The sequence below is a fragment of the Xiphophorus maculatus genome, chromosome 2, assembly GCF_002775205.1.
Source record: "Xiphophorus maculatus strain JP 163 A chromosome 2, X_maculatus-5.0-male, whole genome shotgun sequence".
Lineage (NCBI taxonomy): Eukaryota > Metazoa > Chordata > Actinopteri > Cyprinodontiformes > Poeciliidae > Xiphophorus > Xiphophorus maculatus.
In genome coordinates this window covers 7,600,241-7,618,925 of record NC_036444.1, presented here as the reverse complement: position 1 = coordinate 7,618,925, position 18,685 = coordinate 7,600,241, and the positions used below count along the sequence as shown (strand labels likewise).

General features: G+C 39.4%; 1 protein-coding gene across 1 annotated transcript in view; it reads right to left on the bottom strand.

The window, feature by feature from the left end:
- LOC111611517 (synaptotagmin-7-like) overlaps positions 1–13,344 on the bottom strand; it is a 64,818-nt gene extending 51,474 nt beyond the window's left edge. Inside the window, exon 1 of the mRNA XM_023348344.1 lies at positions 13,142–13,344. Coding sequence (XP_023204112.1) covers positions 13,142–13,175 — 34 coding nt within the window. The 5' untranslated portion in view covers positions 13,176–13,344. The remainder of the gene's footprint in view (positions 1–13,141) is intronic.
- Positions 13,345–18,685: the final 5,341 nt, after the last annotated feature.

Here is an 18,685-nt window from a genome sequence, read left to right as displayed (position 1 = left end):
CAGCACTAAACGAAATAATAGCAAGGCTACAGGTTGGGATTAGAAGCCTCTTCTTCTTCCCCTTTTGCTTTTAGGGTGCAGAAGAGGGGGACATACAACCGGAGCTACAACTATTCATTTTCAAAACACATTCACTAATGTGGCACGTACGGGCAGTTGCACCTGCAATGAGACAGTGGAGGTCACTGAAGGCAACATGAAGAATAAAGAGCAAAATGGAAAAACACTGTGAGAGCTAGATGTGTAAACACTCACTGAGCATGCATGCATGCACATCCTTTAGCCATTAACAGGAGCTACATTTAGGACAAATGTACCACAGCTGCCTCTTATTCCAGTCAAACATAGTGATTTTGACATTAAACCATATCAGGAGAGGACTGAGATACATGTGAAGCATCCATTGGCACTGAAAATATGCAACAACAAAGTTTTTATCTATTGTTTCCTGTGTATATAAACACTGTCCTCCAAAACCAACATTCAAATCCCAAGAACCTTTTTTCATTTTTACATCCAACAACACACTTCAATGTATATTATGGTAAACAGATGTCACAGACTAGCACAAAGCATGTATAACTGTGAAGTAGAAAAAAAAATGAAAAGTACACATATGTATTTAGCCCCCTGTAATTAGTCTAATTAGTAATTAGAGACTATGTTTAATTTAATCTCAGTCTAATAACATAATGTTAGAGATCACTAGTGAATCAACAAGATTTTAAGACCAAGGAACACAGCAGACAGGTCAGGAATGAAGCTGTGGAGACGTATTTTGAAGGGCAAGGTGATAAAACAATATCCACAGCAAGGCCTGTCACCATAGCAAATTTTGCAAAAGTCATTGTGATAAACTATAACAGTACAAGCTCTCAAAGATCAATAAACTTCAACTTCTAACAAGCGTTTAATGCATTTTAGATATCCAAAATAAATAAACAAAACAATCAAAACAATAAATACAATGGATACTGAAGTCTCTGTAAACAAAATTGCACTTCAAAAACGGGGCTGGTTGAGACAAATGAACCAGACTGAAGATTTTTGTCCTCCAATCTTTGGTAGGAAGAAGGAGAGACACGAGAAACAATCATGCAAATGGAACTGATCAAACGCTTTTCAATTTATCATGCAATTAATGGATTTATTACTTATTGCAGCAGTCTGATCTGCAACTTTAAACAGCTCTGTTTAATCCATCGGCTGCTAATGGAGAGTTTATGGCAGACCTGTAAACCTATCAAGACATGGCCGTCTGCCTAAACCCTACAGGTCCACTACGGAGAAGCAGGCAGGAGGTCAACAGTAACTCTGGAGGAATTGCATAAATCCACAGATCTGGTGGGAAAATCTCTTCATGTCCCACACCGTTTCTGCTATGAAAAAGCAGAAACTAAATACAGTTTAATACTGGAAGAAACCATGTTAGAGGCTGAAATACACCTCAGACTGATTCACCGTCCAGTGGGATAATGTCTCATAAACATGCAATAAGAGCTAACATGGACGATTTAGACAAAATATTCAATTAAGAAACTGACCTAAAACTTAAACGTTTTTCACAGATGCTTTAAATTCAATCTGATTATATGGTATTAAAAATGGACAACATATTAGTATTTAGAAGGCTCTTTAAGCAACTTTAAAAAGGAAATGAATATTTAAAGAATGACTGAGTTATGTCTTTTAAGGAGTTGTTTGGCTTGCCAGTATGTGTTGACCGATCAGGAAAATAACTACTATATCTTGTTGTGGATTTATATTCCTACTGACTACATTTTCTAAAAATAAATGTTGATTTTTTTTTTTAAGTAAGGTTGTGTATGGCATTAAGTTTCTTCAGCTTTTGCTGTCTTTAGCCCTCATCCTCCCCATCCCAAACTAAACCAGTCGGCTGTCACCAGCCCGTCGCTAATTCCTGTACCGGCCGTCCATCTCTGCACTTTTGCTTTTCCACACACTCCCGCCGACACACACACGCAGGGCCTCCTATCCTCTGTGTGACCTTGACTTGCTAGCACTCCGGGGCTTGTTCTTTTGCTTATCCTGTCCTCCCATCTCACTTGTTCTCTCCATCTTTTTTCCCTCCCCAGTTCACCCCCACTCTATTGTACGCCCGTCTAGCTTTTCCTGTCTATCACTCCTCCTGTGGCTAGCTAATGTTAACCGCCGCGATCCTTTTTCTCTTCCTCCCTGAGACTCACAGGAGAAAGGGAATGGAAGATGGCAGAGAAAGGAGAAGTGAAGGACCTCCCCTTCCCCTTGAGTCAGCTGAGAGAGAATATTATAAAAATAACTCCAGCACTAAGACACTGTATCAACAAGTCTGCTATTAGGACGGAAGCTACTTTCTACTATTTCACATTTTGATATGTTACAACAGCAAATCACGTTTTTATTTTGTTTTGTTTAGTTTTTATTGGAGGAAGGTTATGGGCTAGTCTGTCGTAAAGTAGTGCGTCATTCTGAAATGAAAGGAAACATTTTCAAACTTTTTTAGATGAAAATGATGATTTGGATGTTTATTTAGCCTGGTCAGTGCTTGAAATAAGCTTGTTTTGTTGCATCTCCAGTTGCAAGATTAATGGGGAATCTCTCTGCTCTCAGCTTCACATAGACAATGAGGGTTTTGCCATTTTTTCTATGTAGAGGATTTCTGAACAAGATTTCAAGTCTCTAGTTCTAGTTGTACAAGTTTGGTTTCAGGGTCAATGACCTCCTGACAGGTTAGCCAAGTCTTTGCAGTCTCTTTTAAAAGCATTGCTCTGTTCAAAACTGAGCAATGCTTGTAACACAATGATGATCCCTCACTATTCACTGCAGCGGTATTTTGTGGATGATGTGTAGCATTAGTTATCCGCCAAACATTGTGTTTTGCATGCAGATCAGGACGTTTAATTCTGGCCTGATCTGCCCAGAGCATCTTGAGCCGAACTGCAAGCAGGACTTATTATGGCTTTCTTTCACTGATTGCTTTATTCTTGCCAACTAACGCTTTCCTCAACTGGCTATTGCAGTTTAGGTATCGTGGTAGATTTGCAGTTGTCCCATAACCTTACCGTTTTCACAGGATGCACAGAAAAGATGAATTTCTACTGTGATTGAGTTACACTCATATGGACTACTTGCTAATCAGGTGACCTCTGCAGGCAGAGGCTGCAATGGATTATAATTTTGGTGTAGGTCATACTTTTCATGCTTTTAATTGTAAGAAATGTAAAAATAAATCCTACATTGTGTTCGTTACAGAAAATATAAATTTTACACAACTCAGATCTGGTCTATGACAGAAAATCTAAATAAAACCCATTGAGATTTGTGTTTTTACATAATGAAATGTGAAAAAGTAGTGAAAGGCACTGTATTACATGAATAGGGAAAAAAATGTTTAGCTTGTATTTCTTTATCTAATGACTGATTCCAGCATACAGGAGTGCAAAAGGCTTCCACTTCTTCAATAGCAACTAGAGGAACTTGGTACAAATGCAATTCAGTTTTCTTGTGCGGTGCTTTTTATTCGATTCAAACTTTGATTAGACTTTGCTCTAATCAGGTGACTGGCTTCCTGTTTCCTCCGGGGGGGTCGACAAACACAGCAGGTTCAAACACACGTTTCATTACAGGTGTTCCTACAAAAGCATCTAATTGCACTCTTTTGCAATTCTTGAGATTTTCCCTGTGGTTTTATCTCACAGCGCACATCTGCAACCTTAACTGGAGCCATTAGCCATTTAATCAAGGTGAATAAACGTAAAATCAAATGACAGTGTCCATTGAATGCCAAAATGTTTTGGGTTATTTTTCTGTGCCAGTTTATGTTCCTTTTATACCCAACGGTCTCTGTTGTGATTGTGTTCCCCGTTTGAATGTGCACAGGGGTGAATGTGTTGTGTTTAATCCAGGCTTTGCATCTGATATCAATGCAGCAAGCTGACAGGACAACAGGGTGGCTCACAACTGCTTTGTGCTGTAAAGAATTTAATTCAGGGAGTCATGAATTAAGATCTCGGCTAATCCTCCTTTAAAGTTTTGATCAAAGAGCATGAGACTTGTTGAGCCCAGCTGCCAAGCCAAGTACCTTTTTCTCTTGCCATCCAGCTCTGTTTCAATTCATTTTGCCCTAAGAGGCGTGGACATTACAACACTGCTGGAGCAATTGCCCCCAAATAATTTCCCCATCACACATTAGTAAAACAGCCATGAAGTAGAGGGACATCATCAATTTCTACAGGGCAATAATAACAAAGAGGTTAGGAGCTCACAGTCTTCTACTGACACTTATACTTCATACCACGTTAAAGATGCCCCAGAAATCCACTCAGTTTTCTATTTCATTTCCTCTGCAGTTAAAATCCTTTGATGCTCACCGTCAATTTACAGAAACCAGAAAGTAGATAGTGTAAAATCCCGGGGCGCATTGAAGACCTTCTAATTAAGAAGTAAGTTCCTGCCGTATCCACAGGTTTGACTGTGTAAACCTACTGCACGTTCAACTGGATTTATTAAAGCCAATTAGAGACTAACATTGCTACATGCATCTTTTATTTTATTTTAGTTCAGTTTAATTATGCAGCACAGATCCAAAACAAATGTCACCTGAAGGTATTCTAAAAGACTAACAGATCCAACTCATATCCAGCTATAATCCAGTTCAGTTTAAAATTATGTTAGTGACTTTATCATGGACAGAAATACATAAACATAGCTAAAGACGGACACACGACTACTCCATTAGCCAGGAGTACTTTCTTTGTAGTAGGGTACACTCTGTTAATAGAGACACATTTGCATCAATGATTCACAGCTGGAGAGACAACTAAATAACCACACTGGATGGAAGGAACAGCTTTTTCAATGATGAGTAATTTCTATGTGAAACAAAACAATGAGTTAATGGCAACAATAGCTGCATAAAGTAGTTGTACAGGAAAGAAACACAGTTAAAGAAATAATCACTGAGCTAGTAGTACTTTCCACAGGAAAGAAAAATAATGAGAGCATACAAATATAATGGCAGCAATTGCTCAGTCAATGACTCTCTAGAGGACAGAAATAGAGCTAAACACAGAAACACTGGAACCTCGGGTCTCTTCTAAAGAAAGAAAGAAAAAACAGACAGCTCACATTAAGTATTCCTTATAACATCTATCTGCTGCATAATATTTTCCTAGTTGCACATAAGTCAGAAATGCCAAAATAAACAAACAAATTCCACCTCTTGCTCTCTCTAGTACAGCTCATGCATGCCAAACATAAGTCATTTAGACTGCTGGCCTTGACCAGAAGTTTGGACTCGGGCCCAAAACCAAATAAAGTATCAACCTAAATCAATAGCGAAACTGTTGGTGTTACAACATATCATATTCAAGCTGTATGTGCTGCCAGATTCAATTGCAAGACCACACAGTAAATAAAGCTAAGGCAAATGTTCCCCCATGCACAAGTTCTGTTAGAACAAGATAAAAAGACAAAAAAGATTAATCTCTGCATTGAGTTGTTGCTCTCCGATAGAAACAGTATTGAGTTTTGTCTCCACTAAATTGCACTCTATTTTGGAGTAAAACAAAAGTCACCAGAATAAAAACCACAGCCACCATATCTTGTGATTTTCTTCAAAAGCCAGCCATGTTCCATCAGTGGTTAAACACATTAAAGGCTAAAGTTGCTTACCTACAAACCTCAGTTCATTAAAAGCCATCAACAAACGAAGTCCGATATTTCTAACCTTGCGGCATTTTGGCAAGTAAATACCACTGCCGTTTAGGTGGAGATTAGCCTTCTGCTGCCAGAATCCTTCCTGTGGTGGCAGCATTGCAGTCAATTCACAAGCAGGCACAGAGTTCTGGTTATGTGCGGGGCGGTGACGCTTCCTGCACTCTCACTTTCATGCACGCAGGGGGTTGTTAAAATGGAAAAACACTGGCTATTGTGGGAAGCAACACAGAAAACCAGCGCACAGCTGACCTATGCTGTTGGATTCCAGTAAATATTGATTTGATCAAATAAAATCTTAGCCAGTTAGGTCCGTTCATTCTTTAATTTTCCATACCCAGTTAATCCTGCAGGGTCACCTGGGGACTGGTGAGTGCCTTCAGTGGTCAATGGGTGAAAGTAAGGGTAGAAAGAAGAAGGTCAGCCCTGAATAGTTTTCCTACCAGGACATTTTAAAATAACATTTTGAATACAGACTACATAATTCTCATCATAGTAGTTGAATGTTTTCTCAAGAGTATAAATAATAACCCATTTCACAATCAGACTGAGTAAATTATAGGACGCCACGATATCCTGTTCATTCCCATCATTCCACGAACTGTAATTTACTGTTTTTGCTAAGGACAGCATAGATCAGGGAGCACATCATGTCAGACTTTTAAGCTTACATATGACCAACCTGTTTGACCAGACTCCCCTCTAATCCTGGTCATCGATATGTCAGTGGTAGACCTTTCTGCCTCTCCCTTCAATCCACCTTGAAATACAGCGTGAATTCAAAAGACACAGCAGCACAGCGAGGGAAATACCTACCAAAGTGAACCAAGTAAAAACATCAGCGAAACCCTGAGTTCTCCTCATAGTCCACAAAAAAGCAGCCTGCTTTAGCATGTAATGAATAAACATCAGAGCCAACAATTTGTAAAAAGCAAATTTGAAAAATGCTTCATCCTTCAGTTGATCCATTTACGTAAACCAAGTTCTTGGCCGATTTTAAAGAGAGAATCACTTTGCAAGGCCAAAAATACAACAGTTACTGCCAAAACCTGTTGCAGGATCAAGGAAGAACAGTACAAATGGAGGGCAATTTGGTACACTTGCAAAGCAGAGACGGGTATGTACACATGAAGAATTTGATGCAAAGAGCTGGCGTGTCTAGTACCAGCAACAAAAAATATTGGGATCGGGCAGTTGCAGAAGTGTCTGACAGTAAGTCTTAATAGGGAATAGGTCAACAGACAGAAGATGTTTCAGGCAGCCAAGAGGACAGCATGCTGCAATATGTGACACAGGACCTCACAACTTTAAAATGCTAGGATATTTCTTGTCAAAGTAAAGTTTGTCTTGCAAAGTGCAATCAAGTTGCTTTCCATATTTGCCTTAGCCCAGTAAAGAACTATTAAGGTGAGTTCTTTAAGCTTCACAACTTGTATCTATGTCTGAGACTCTTATTTTGAAGACAGGAAGTTGTCTTGGTGTTTTGACAGTATTGTTTAATAAAGATTTTCCATCAGGGTGGTTGACAACACAGAAAGCGTCAATGAGGCCCTTACTATTTTTAAATCGTTTGTGCAATACCACTTAGCAAGAAAGGAAAACATTGACAGGCAAAATAAACACCATTTGTAAGCAACCGCATGTCAACTAACCGAAAGTTAGCATTTGCTTCAGGGCTTCCTGCCTCTGCTAGATTAAAGAGCTATTTCACTGATTTTAAATATGGTTGAGGCTGCATTTATCGACAGCATTTCCAGAACTTGATGGGCTCGTATTGTAGGTTTGAATGAGGTCTTGTGGTTGCATCGTGCAATTGGCAAGCATATGAGCTGCATGGATAACACAGTTTAAGAGGAAACACGTGGGTGCCCTTTGAATGCCCAACAATGGGCCATAATATGGGCTCAGCTCCTTGACCATAACACCTTCAAATCACACTATTCCTTTATATTTCAGTTGATTTTATGAGAATGTATTTAATGAATAAAAATTTCAAATATTCAACTAAAAGAAAAGGTACCGTCCATGACAGGCTGCAAATTATTAACTGCCCCAAACTGTCTGAATAACACTGAAGTATGTCTAAAAATTAGACATTTTTGGGATTATTGATGAATAGAAGTCAGCTTTAACAAACAACAGGATGTATACATGGGAACAGGGCATGATGTATACGAGAGTCAATTGAAATGAAAAGTACCGAGACGTTGATTGTTGTAAATTGGTAAATAAAGTTATATGAATAATTAAACTTGAATGTAAAAAAAAAAGCATTTGTAGGTTTTAAGAGAGATACAATATATCAAATTACAATTAATTCCAATATCCACGTCATAAATGAAAACATGGATCTAATAGTTGGTAGCATATCATATTTCACATGCCATGCATGCAAATTCTGAATTGCCCACATATTTAGTCCAAATTGTTTGTGCAATACCTTTTCCTGTCCTCTTTGCCCATACTTACTGTGTATTTTTAGTGGCCGAGATGCTGAATCTCACAGTGTTGGGATCATTGGGATGAAGGAAAAGAAAAACAGAGTGGGCTAATCATAATCAATATCTTCATCACAGTTTTTAGGGATAGTATCCCAATCACATGTTTCCTTGATATTGTGCCATTCTAGTTCAATGTAGCTTTAACTGAAATCAATAGTTTTTGTCTTGTCAGAAGGAAAACATAAACAGCACAAGCTGTCATGATGTGTGTTTTGATGGTGGTTCCAAATTCAGAAAGGCAAAGATGTCAAGTAAATGAAGAATGCTTAATGAGAAAAATGATGAACAAACTTACAAAAATCACAGGGACCACAGGGAACCAGAGCAAAACAAAAACCGTAAATTGAAGGGAAAAAAAATCCAGCAGTGGAAAACGGGGAAGAAACAAAGAGCGAAAGGAATAGAAGTGTACTGAGAGAGTGAATGAGGAACAATGGAGCCTAGCTGATTGGCTAACTGATTGCAGGTGTGGTGCTGATTGTAGCAGAAGGCAGGGAGGAGAGAGAGAGAGAGAGGGAGAGAGTACACAGGGACTGGGAAATAAATCTCTAGTCACTAAAGAATGACTAAATCTAAGAAACAATTAAATAGAGTAACAAGGAACAACTAGAGACAAGAAATGAACTAGTATCGCTAAGAAGGTCTTAACTAAATGAACAGAAACAACAAAAGAGACTAAGGAACACAGATTAATAAAAAACCTCCAAACAACTCAACTCAACCCAGGTCACAAAACAAGTATTTTGTTCAAAAAAGCCTTCCATTGTGGCCACAACCTTGACTGTTTTATTTGTTTTATTCAAAATTAGATTACTGTTCAAAAACAGGGAAATGACAAACCTGAAAATATCTACTGAGCTCAGAAATGAAGACAGAGTTGCAGCTGTTTTCTCACAAAGTGTTTTTGGAAAGCAGGAAACCAGAAACAAGCGTGGCCATTTTTCAACCCTAAATGATGGAAAAGACTATAGGGGTGCAATGGTACAATTATTTTTTTTTCAGCTAAAATTTTTAATAATGTCAATTCAACAATGTCAGCAAACTTTGTGGTTTGCTCCTAAGAACTAATAACAAAATAAAGAGAGAGTCAATTTGTTAATGAGGAAATTAAGTTAATGTACTTACTAAAAATGACAAAATTGCAACATAGACATTTATAAAAACAAAAACTGTTGCCTCCAGCTTTAGCTGCAAATCCACCAGCGGACGTCAATAGAGATTGTTTGAGGAGGTGAAAACAACTCCATTTCTAAAAGACTATGTGTGAAAGATACATCCATTGTAATGTAACCCACTCAGCTATTGAATACACTGTGAATGTGTCAGTCAAAGAGAAGCTATTGTCTCCAGTTTCATTGACTGGTTCACTCTGAATGAAACAAAGATAAATAAATCTTGCTCTGTTCTGAAGAAAATTTTGCCATTACAATCAAATGCTCAAACTCCTGAAACAACTCTGAATGTATTTATCTTCTGACAAGCAACTATACCGACCTTGACCATAGAGTTTAAGGTGTCAACTTTTGGTCTTCTGAATGAACAGAGACGTAAAGAAAAAATTCATCGTAGCAGCATCAACATTTTATTAATTTAAGCCAAAACTTTAATGCAGAATTTATTTATCAACAGCCTTTATGGTATTTTGACTCGCACTGATGAGGATAGCATAAAGTCTATCACCCGAATGATACTTCAGGACTTGTGTGGATGTCAGAGTTGTGCCACACAGCTGGTCTGAACAAAACTTCACGTAACTTTACTTTAGTTCACTACAGTATTGACTTTCGCAATCAGACCAGCTTAGAGAGATTGCATAGAGTCAGCTGTTAACAAGATTAAGAAACAACAGTTAGCCAGTTTTTCCTTAACCTGCCTTCCAGAAGTGAAATACTTGGAAATCAGGTATGCTTTTCTTGCTCTTTGAATGCTTCCGAACCGATAAAAAGCCCCCTTTTTTTTTTAGTAAATACTTCCACAAATATAAGTTTCTCTGCTGCCTTTTGTTTCAAGTTCTGCAAAAATATTCCCACAGCACTTAAAGTCATTCATTGGAATCAAATGTCATTATATGTAAAGGGAGTGAAACAGCTAGACAGCCTTTGCAGAAGCAACAATCTGGTGCTCAACATGAACAAAAAAAGGAGATCATTATCGACTTCCAGAGGTTACGACCTGAGCTCACAACCTGCAGCCTCAGCAACCGTGAATTAGACAGAGTTGATAACACTCAATTCCAAAAACTGCAAGTCTCTGATGACCCCACCTGGTTGAAGAACACCACTGGGATTATGAAGCATTCAGCAGAGACTAAGCTCTTAAAGAAAACTGAAATAAACATTACTTCCTGACAGCATCATGAAAACCTTCTACAGAGCTGTGATTGAGTGTTTTCATGTACTGCATTTCAGTGTTATCCTCCAGCTGCAATATGGTGGACAAGTGGGCCCAACAGAGAATAGTGAGGGGAGCTGAATATCTGTAGACTTTGTCCAGGATGAACTGAGGCCTCTGCCAACTAACAGACAAAAGATACACCAAAAGCAGTACCAGACTGCTTCGTTTTTGTTTTTTTTATCATACATTGTTGTTATTATGTATGCAATTAAGAAAGTATTTCATATGTGTAGAATTATCATCCATCCAGCTATGTTCAATGCTCATTTGTGGGGGAACTGGTGCCCATCTCTAGCTGGTCAAGTCACCAGTCCATCACAGAAACACAGAGGACACAATTCAGCGTATTGAATTGACCGAACAGTCATGTTTTTGGACTGTGGGAGGAAATGAGAGTACCCAGAGAGAAACCACCCATGCACAGGGAGAACACACAAACTCTATACAGAAAAATCCCAGGCCGGGATTCAAATCCAGGACTGTCTTGCTGCAAGGACACAGTGCTACCATCTGCTCCACTGTGCAGCACTGCATCGGATAAATTATTTAAAAATATTTTTTTTTTCTCACCCGAGTTTTACAACTGCTCAATCAGACTGAAACTAAAAGGTTTAGATAGTTGATATGAGCCCTATTCTGGGCGACCTGGCAATCTCGCTTGACCAGGTCAGTAACTTAAAGGTTTTTAAAGCAAACCATACAGAAGAGTGAAAATTTAAACTTGTGAGAGCCGATTAAAAGCAAAAACAATGTTCACAATTTAAAAGTTCTTTTTTTAAATTAGGCTTATCCCCCAGAGGAGAACATCTGGAGTCACTGCAGTCTGTTAAGCACAAGAACCTGAGGCTCATCACAAATGGATAATAATGGGTTAGAAAAACGCAGCCTGGTCCAATAAGTCGTAATTTCAGCTGCAACATTCATATACCACGATAAGAATTAGGTATAAACAACATAAAAGCACAGGTCTATCTGGTGATGGGGGTATATTGGAGACAATGAATGTTTGAGCACTGTTTAAATGCCACAGGCTACCTGAGCATTATTGTGGACCAAATCCATCCCTTTATGAACACAGTGTGCTGATGGCTGCCTGCAACAGGATAATGCACCGAGTCACAAGGCTCCTCCAGCTGCAATCCTCTCAAACTGACATCTTGAATGTGACGATGAGTTCACTGTACTCCAGTAGTCTCCATAGTCACCAGATCCCACTGGGATAACCACTGGGATGTGACGGAACGGGATGCACAGACAGCAAATCCGCAGATGTGTGATGGTGTCAATAAGGACAACAATTATTCTGACAGCTTGTTGAATTTATGCTCTGAAGAATTAGAACATGTCTCGAACCTGGACCTTAAGAAGTGACAGATTAGTGTATTTACTATCTTTAATGTAATTGTCTTTATCTTTATGTTCTTGTAAAGTAAAGACAGAAAGACAACAAAAAACATCAATGAGTGTCTGGATTGTTTGGGGCTGTAATCTTGGTTCTGTGTATCTTCTTGTTTCCGTCTTGAGCTGCTACCACCATCACCATCTCACGGATCTGCTGCTGCTTCCCTCTCACACTTCCCCTTACAGTATCCACGGTGTTGTGGTCCGTGTGAGATCACATCTCACACCACACAGGGGGAAACTGAACAAAAACGGCTCCTCCCACTCCACCTTTTGCGCCCTCTTTCACCACCCTCACCTCCTTCACCTCCTCGACTGGTCCCCAGTAGCAGCAGGTGTTATTCCCGTACAACCTAAAGATTTAGGTGGTAATTAGCGTTACCTCTCAGCCCGGGGGAGTTATTTATGCTTCGTGGGGAGCAGCAGGGGACGAGAGTTGAGTGCGTTTCTGAGCAGCCGTGGAGAGAGGGGAATCACGCCTCAAAAACACGTGGGAGAGATTACTCAAATATTCCTCCTTTGTACCCTTCTTTACCCCTCTCGCTGCGGCACGGTTATCTCTCCTTACAAGCATTAAGCTGCAGCAGATTCCGTTTGTATCTTTTTTTCCTTTTTTTTTTTTTTTTTTTTTTTTTTTTTTGCAGGATGCTGCAGAGCGCGGAAGATAATAACCTATTTAGACCGGGGGTTTTCTTTGCAGCTCAAGGCTTTGACCTTGTGCTACGTTACCCTTAATGTCCACAACATTTAGTACAAATCCAGCCGGTGCACACTTGCGAAATTCGTGCACTACTAAAGTGGATGTGCCCACAACAGGTTCACAATTGATCGGTTTAGTAAAGAAGCAGAAAACAGGATCGGGCGTACAGATATGCATCCTCCTAGGAGGCAATTAACTGCACCGATATTACATAATGACAGCCCACACTTTTCAGCAACATCCCCTGTCCGCGCAGAAAGGACGAGGCTTCCTAGTACGAGCCACATTAAAGGGGAGGATGAGTGACAGAACATTCCCACCTTTTTTTGGTGTCACCTCCAGCAGAGGAGGCGCGTTAAGCAATGAAACACCTTGAAACTGTCAGGACGCTCTCCCAGAAGAGTGGCAGTTCTTGACAGGATCTCCTTACCTTTGCTGTTGTCCTCTTCCCTGTTCAGATACATGGCTGTGTGACTTCACTCCCGGCCGAACACAATGTCGTTTTGTCTCAGTTTTCTGTTAGTATTACTCCTGTTTCTTTCTTTCTTTTTGATTGCGTGTGCCGTGAACTCCGCCGATGTGATTTGTAGTAGTAGGTGTTTATTGTTTTGCTGCTGCTCGGCTGCCTCTCCTCTCCTCCTAGTGGATAGGTAGGCTAACCAGTCCGAGACTCTCACTATACTCCCTCCCTCTCTCCTCCTCTCTCGCTGCCTCCTTCTCTCTCCGTACTGTGACTTAGAGGACAAAATGGGGAGAGTGACTTTTGCAGCTGCGTAAACTCTCCAGTGCTTCCTTTCTCTGCTGCCTCTGAATATTATTGTTGGGTTTTTGTTTTGTGCGTTATGTTAAATACAACCTGGAGTGGCAGCTTGTTGATTTGGTTCAAGCTTAATTTGAAATATCTTGATTTGTGTTAGAAAGCATCCTTTGAAGGAGTAAAATTATAAAAACCGGTGGCGTTTCTTGACATTGACGATATGGACAACCACCCAGGGCAGCATAGCCAAGGGGGGCGGCAGGAGTGGTTAAAAAAAAGCTATGTCCAGTTGCACCTGTATAAGTTCTCCATTGGTTATTTGGAAGCCATGGTCTCATGGCCTGTTCAGCTTTAGGTATATGTGTTTCACCAGTTTTGCCCTCCTGTCATTCCACGATCCTGCTGCTGGAATAACAAGCAGTGGAAAATGTCTAGTGAACTTTTGAGAACTTTCCAGAGACTTCACATAAATGTATTAAGCTTTCCAGGAGGTGGGGGTTGGGGAAATATTTCAAAGTGGAAACTCTTAATGACTATAGGAGGAATTTACTGGAATTAATTGAAAACTAAAGTGGTTCACAGAAACTGCATCATATTTAACTTAACATTTATAGCTAATTTTTTTCATTAATTCTAACAACTTTTTGTTAAGTCAACTATTAAATTATTTATTTTTTGTTATCAGCTGTCCCTACATTTGTCACTTGTAAACTAACACCCCTGATATTTTGAAGTCGTTTTACAACATTTTTAGGAGTATATTATAGTTTTATTTAAGGTCCAAATCAAAACAAAACCTTAGTCAGTTCATTACTGGTCTTTTTTTTTAATATACTCCTAAAATATTAAAATCTAATGAATTGCTAATAAAGCTAATTTCTGTTATTACTAAAACTATGCTATCGCAACATGTTTCAATACTCACCATTTTATTTAATTACTAGGTCAACTTGGCCTTTCAGCACCATGGACAGCAGCACCTCAGAGTTCAGATTAAAGTAGGCTGGATGTCTGCTGATGAAAATGTGTGTGTGTGCATGGTTGTTTGTTCTGTGTCCTATTTACCTTTCTGACAATCGTTTTTCTGTTTTCTTACACCCAGGATACGTTTGCAATGTGTGTTTATTTGTTTTCTGCTCTTTACCCGTAGCTCTCTGCAGGGGCTCAAACTCCAAATAATAATCTTGCATTTTCAACGTAAATCAAAAGGGAAATAACAACTGGAAGATTATATTACTAAAGACACTGGTGGCTACAAGGTAGAACAGTTATGTTGCCAACCAGCAAGAAGAGCCAGGATTTTTATTACACCACATGTGCGCGTTTTCCCCATCTAATATACAATAAAATCCTGTATATCAGGAGCTCTGAGTTTAAGCATGCATTGCTATTAGTCCCATTTATCTCTGTGGTGTAGACTGGTGACCTCTCCACCACTGACCACATGAGGAAGTCGACAACCCCTGGGTAACGAAAGAGGATGGATAGATAAAGAAACTGGTAGGTGGGGGCATATAATGTAAATATTAAATGTTTGAACAATAACGTGTTTGTGTTGTAAAACTCAAAATGTTTTAACATGTTTTTTAAAAAAAACTGCAGACTGAATACAAATTTTAAAACAAATAAATACATTACATTAGTGGCTCAGTAAAAATGTAAGTGGTGATCAAGTAAAACATCCATGTGAAAACATGGATGGAGTTTACACTATGGTATCATTTGGTTATTGTTGCAACAGCAAAAACTGAGTCATTTTAATGGTTCAGTTAGAGAACCCCTCGGGAGGTCTTGTGTTTTTGTTTCATGTTGAGACCTATTATGCACTTCCACCTTCTTTTTGTCTGCAGCCCTGCAAAAAAGAGACCAAAACATTTTTTTTTCAGAAATAAGCATCTCTATATGATCAACAACAATCTAATTCCACTGTCTGTAACATTCCAATACATGCGCATATCATTCTACTTAAGAACTTAAAAGAATATTTTGAATCTGGTTTGTGAGGAACAGTCTTTAAGATTTAAAAGCTGCCAGTGCATGCGAACATGGTCAATAAACAGACAGTTGGGAACAACAAAGCTGCAGACCGACAGAGGGTGATAACAGCTCCTCACTGACCAGGATGACCGTCTACTCACTCTGATGTTACCCAGCAACCACAGGTTGACCTACAAAGTCACAAAAATGGCAGTTGAGGTGAAGCGCAGAATGAGAAAACAGACTCCTCAAGCTATGTAAAGCTAGAAAACCAAATCTCTTTGTCAATGCAACATGAAGAAGAGCCAGAATGAGGACCACTAGGACTGATGGTACCACAGTCGATCCTTTGTCTGGCTTCTTCTATTTGAGTTGTTTCATTATACAGCACTTGGGTCAGCTTTAATTGCTGTTTTTAAATGTGATTTATACTGGCAGTTATAGTATGGTGTGGCCATCTGCTCTAAGGTGGATTGGTTGTTCCAATGCCCACTCCAACCAAAAGAACTGAACTCCTTTTGAAAACTGGGATTAGGAGGAAGATGGATGGTCATAAGTCATAAAACATTGCTGAGCTGTTTGAACTTTTGTGCCAGAAGGGCTATAATGTCATCCAACTACAGACTGGTGGAGAGCCACTTTGATAATTAATAATAGTTTTATATAATTTACCTATAGTCTATTGTAAGGAAACATCTACCAGCAGGAGGTTGATTAGAGTTTGTTTGGTTTTGACAGGGATCTACATCATATTTCAGAAGATTATATGGGACCAGACACTACAATGAAAATGTAACAAAATGTTTTCAGAGAATATGTAATGAGTTAAAAGTATTATGTAATTTTTATTAATATTGTGCACAATAATTAATAAACGTATTAAAGCAACTAGAAGAGTAAATTGATATTCAGTGTTTTAAATGTGTAGGTATGAAATAGCAGTAGGAGTGAGAGAAATAGCAACATGTAGGTACAAAATGTTAAAATGAGCAAAACATCTGGTGCTTGCCACCATGCAAGAAATATGCGATTAAAAATCCCGGTTATTCCACCAAATATAAATTTTTAATTATTAGAATTAAAATATTTAATGTTAGTTTAAAAAATTTATATGAACTAGATTTGTCTGTCTGAAAACTCAATATCTTTTTCTTGTCATTTGTCTTAGTTTCTGGAAAAAGAAGTTTACTTAAACACATATCTACAAATAACTAAATCAGAGAAACAACTCATTTTCTTGCGATCTCTTATTTTGTATTTTCTGTATATATTCATACCTATTGTGTTCCTGCATGCACAAGACTGTCCTGCATGCAGAAACACAGGTCCATGGAGGTGAACAGATCCTGATCTTACTTCCTTACTTCCTTTCTGGGAACTCCCAGAAAGGAAGTAAGTTTGCCAACCATCACTTTTTGGTGCAAAGGGAAATAGTTGCTTATCACCTCCACCAAGAATAAGCTACAGGAATGAGATGCAGATTATTTAAGCCCTCAGTATCCAGGCGGTCTTACATCACACTCAGGCAGACTTCTGGAAGTGGAGGAGGACTGATTTGCCCCTGACCTTGACACAGTCCCAGAAAAAGCCAGTTATAGGAAGCAATTTAAAACAATTTCTTTAATTATTTTTTCCCTTCATGTTCTCTGAGCAAATTACCAATTTGTAATGGAACTTCTTGGTGGAGAGAGCGAGAGACAGACATGGAGCATTAGAGAATAAATGGGATGAGGCATGACAGTTATTAAAAACCTCAGCAAAAAGGATGTCTCACTACTTTTGCCACTTGTTAAAACAGATGCTGTGTAATAAATCTATAATATTAAACTCAGTAGAGATCCCAAAACGACTTCTGACACTTTGACTCATAAATCTGCACATTTTTCCCTCTGAAGCTCACGAAACAGAGGCCAGATATTCCATTCAATAATGTGGCTCATGTGATATCGCAGATTAGAAACTCAATAGGATATGAGTAAATCAGCGCTGTTGATGGAAATGCTTTGAACAGTTTCCCTGCATTTTATCAATAGAGCCAAAAAAGTCATTTACCCCGAGCATCCTGTAGTGATTTTCATTTGATCATACTCTGCCGTGCACCGAGCTCTCCGTGCTATTTGCACTCCGCTGAGCATCTTTCCCCGCTGGTCGGGCAGAATTCTCAGCAGACTAATTTGACCGCACTCGGTTCCCAGATCCTCCCCTCCCGCCCAGCCCCTTGCTGCCAGCAACGTTGTGCCTGTCACTGATGCATCTGTCTCCACTGGTATCTATAAATACCACCTTCAAAAATCTGATTCCCATTGATTTAGTGACCTATATACACATCAGCACCAGCCCCTCACTTCCTCCGGTCCCTCTGCTGTTTCTCCACCTCTTGTTTCCTGCTTCTCCTCCATCACTCAGCTCAACTTAACTGCCTCTCCCTTCCTCCTCCACTTGCCACTGAGAGCAAGAAAGGGCTAATAATAGTTCACGGTGGAAGCTTAAGTCATGACACATGAAAAGGATTTTGAGTGTGCACAGGAACAGTGGCTTGCTGCTCATTTCCAGATTTCAAAGTCTCGTTGAGCCTTCCTCTAATCTCTCTCTCTCTCTGATGAGTGAGTGTGTGTGAGCGAGTAAACACTGGAGTAGATGGTCTGACGAAAGGTGTCTCTCAATATGAAATCTGACTCTAAAAGAAATGAGGAAGACATAAGCACACAGGGAGACTGCAGAGTGTGTTATGGCGTGTGCGTGCGTGCAGGGTTACATGAAAGTACTATGATGTAATAATGCTGCAGGGATGTGCAAAATAGCACTCTGCAAGCTAACACCATGAAGCAATGCTGGATAAATGAATAAATAAATAAATAAATCAGGATTAAAAATGAATGAGCACCCCCTCTTATGAGATCTGTTAAGTCAAAAACCAAACATGAGGTGGAAAGCAATTTTTTGTGCATATTTTAAGTTTTTAGACAGGCTTAATTAATCAAGCGAAAGCACAAGGAGCTCAGGTAGGAAGGGTAATTGTGTTTAAGCCTCCGGTGTGTAGACGTTTGCATATTTTAGGGGAAAAAAATAAGAGAAAGCAGCTAGAAGGTGTGATTTACAGGTCACACCACCTAAAAATGAACAGACACCTGTAGTGCCTGATGGTGACGCTCACTCTCTTCCCAGAAACTCCACCGCAGTCCCACAGTGACATCTGGTGGCTACGAGGCAGCCACTGCAGGTGCCCTCGAGGAGTCACAC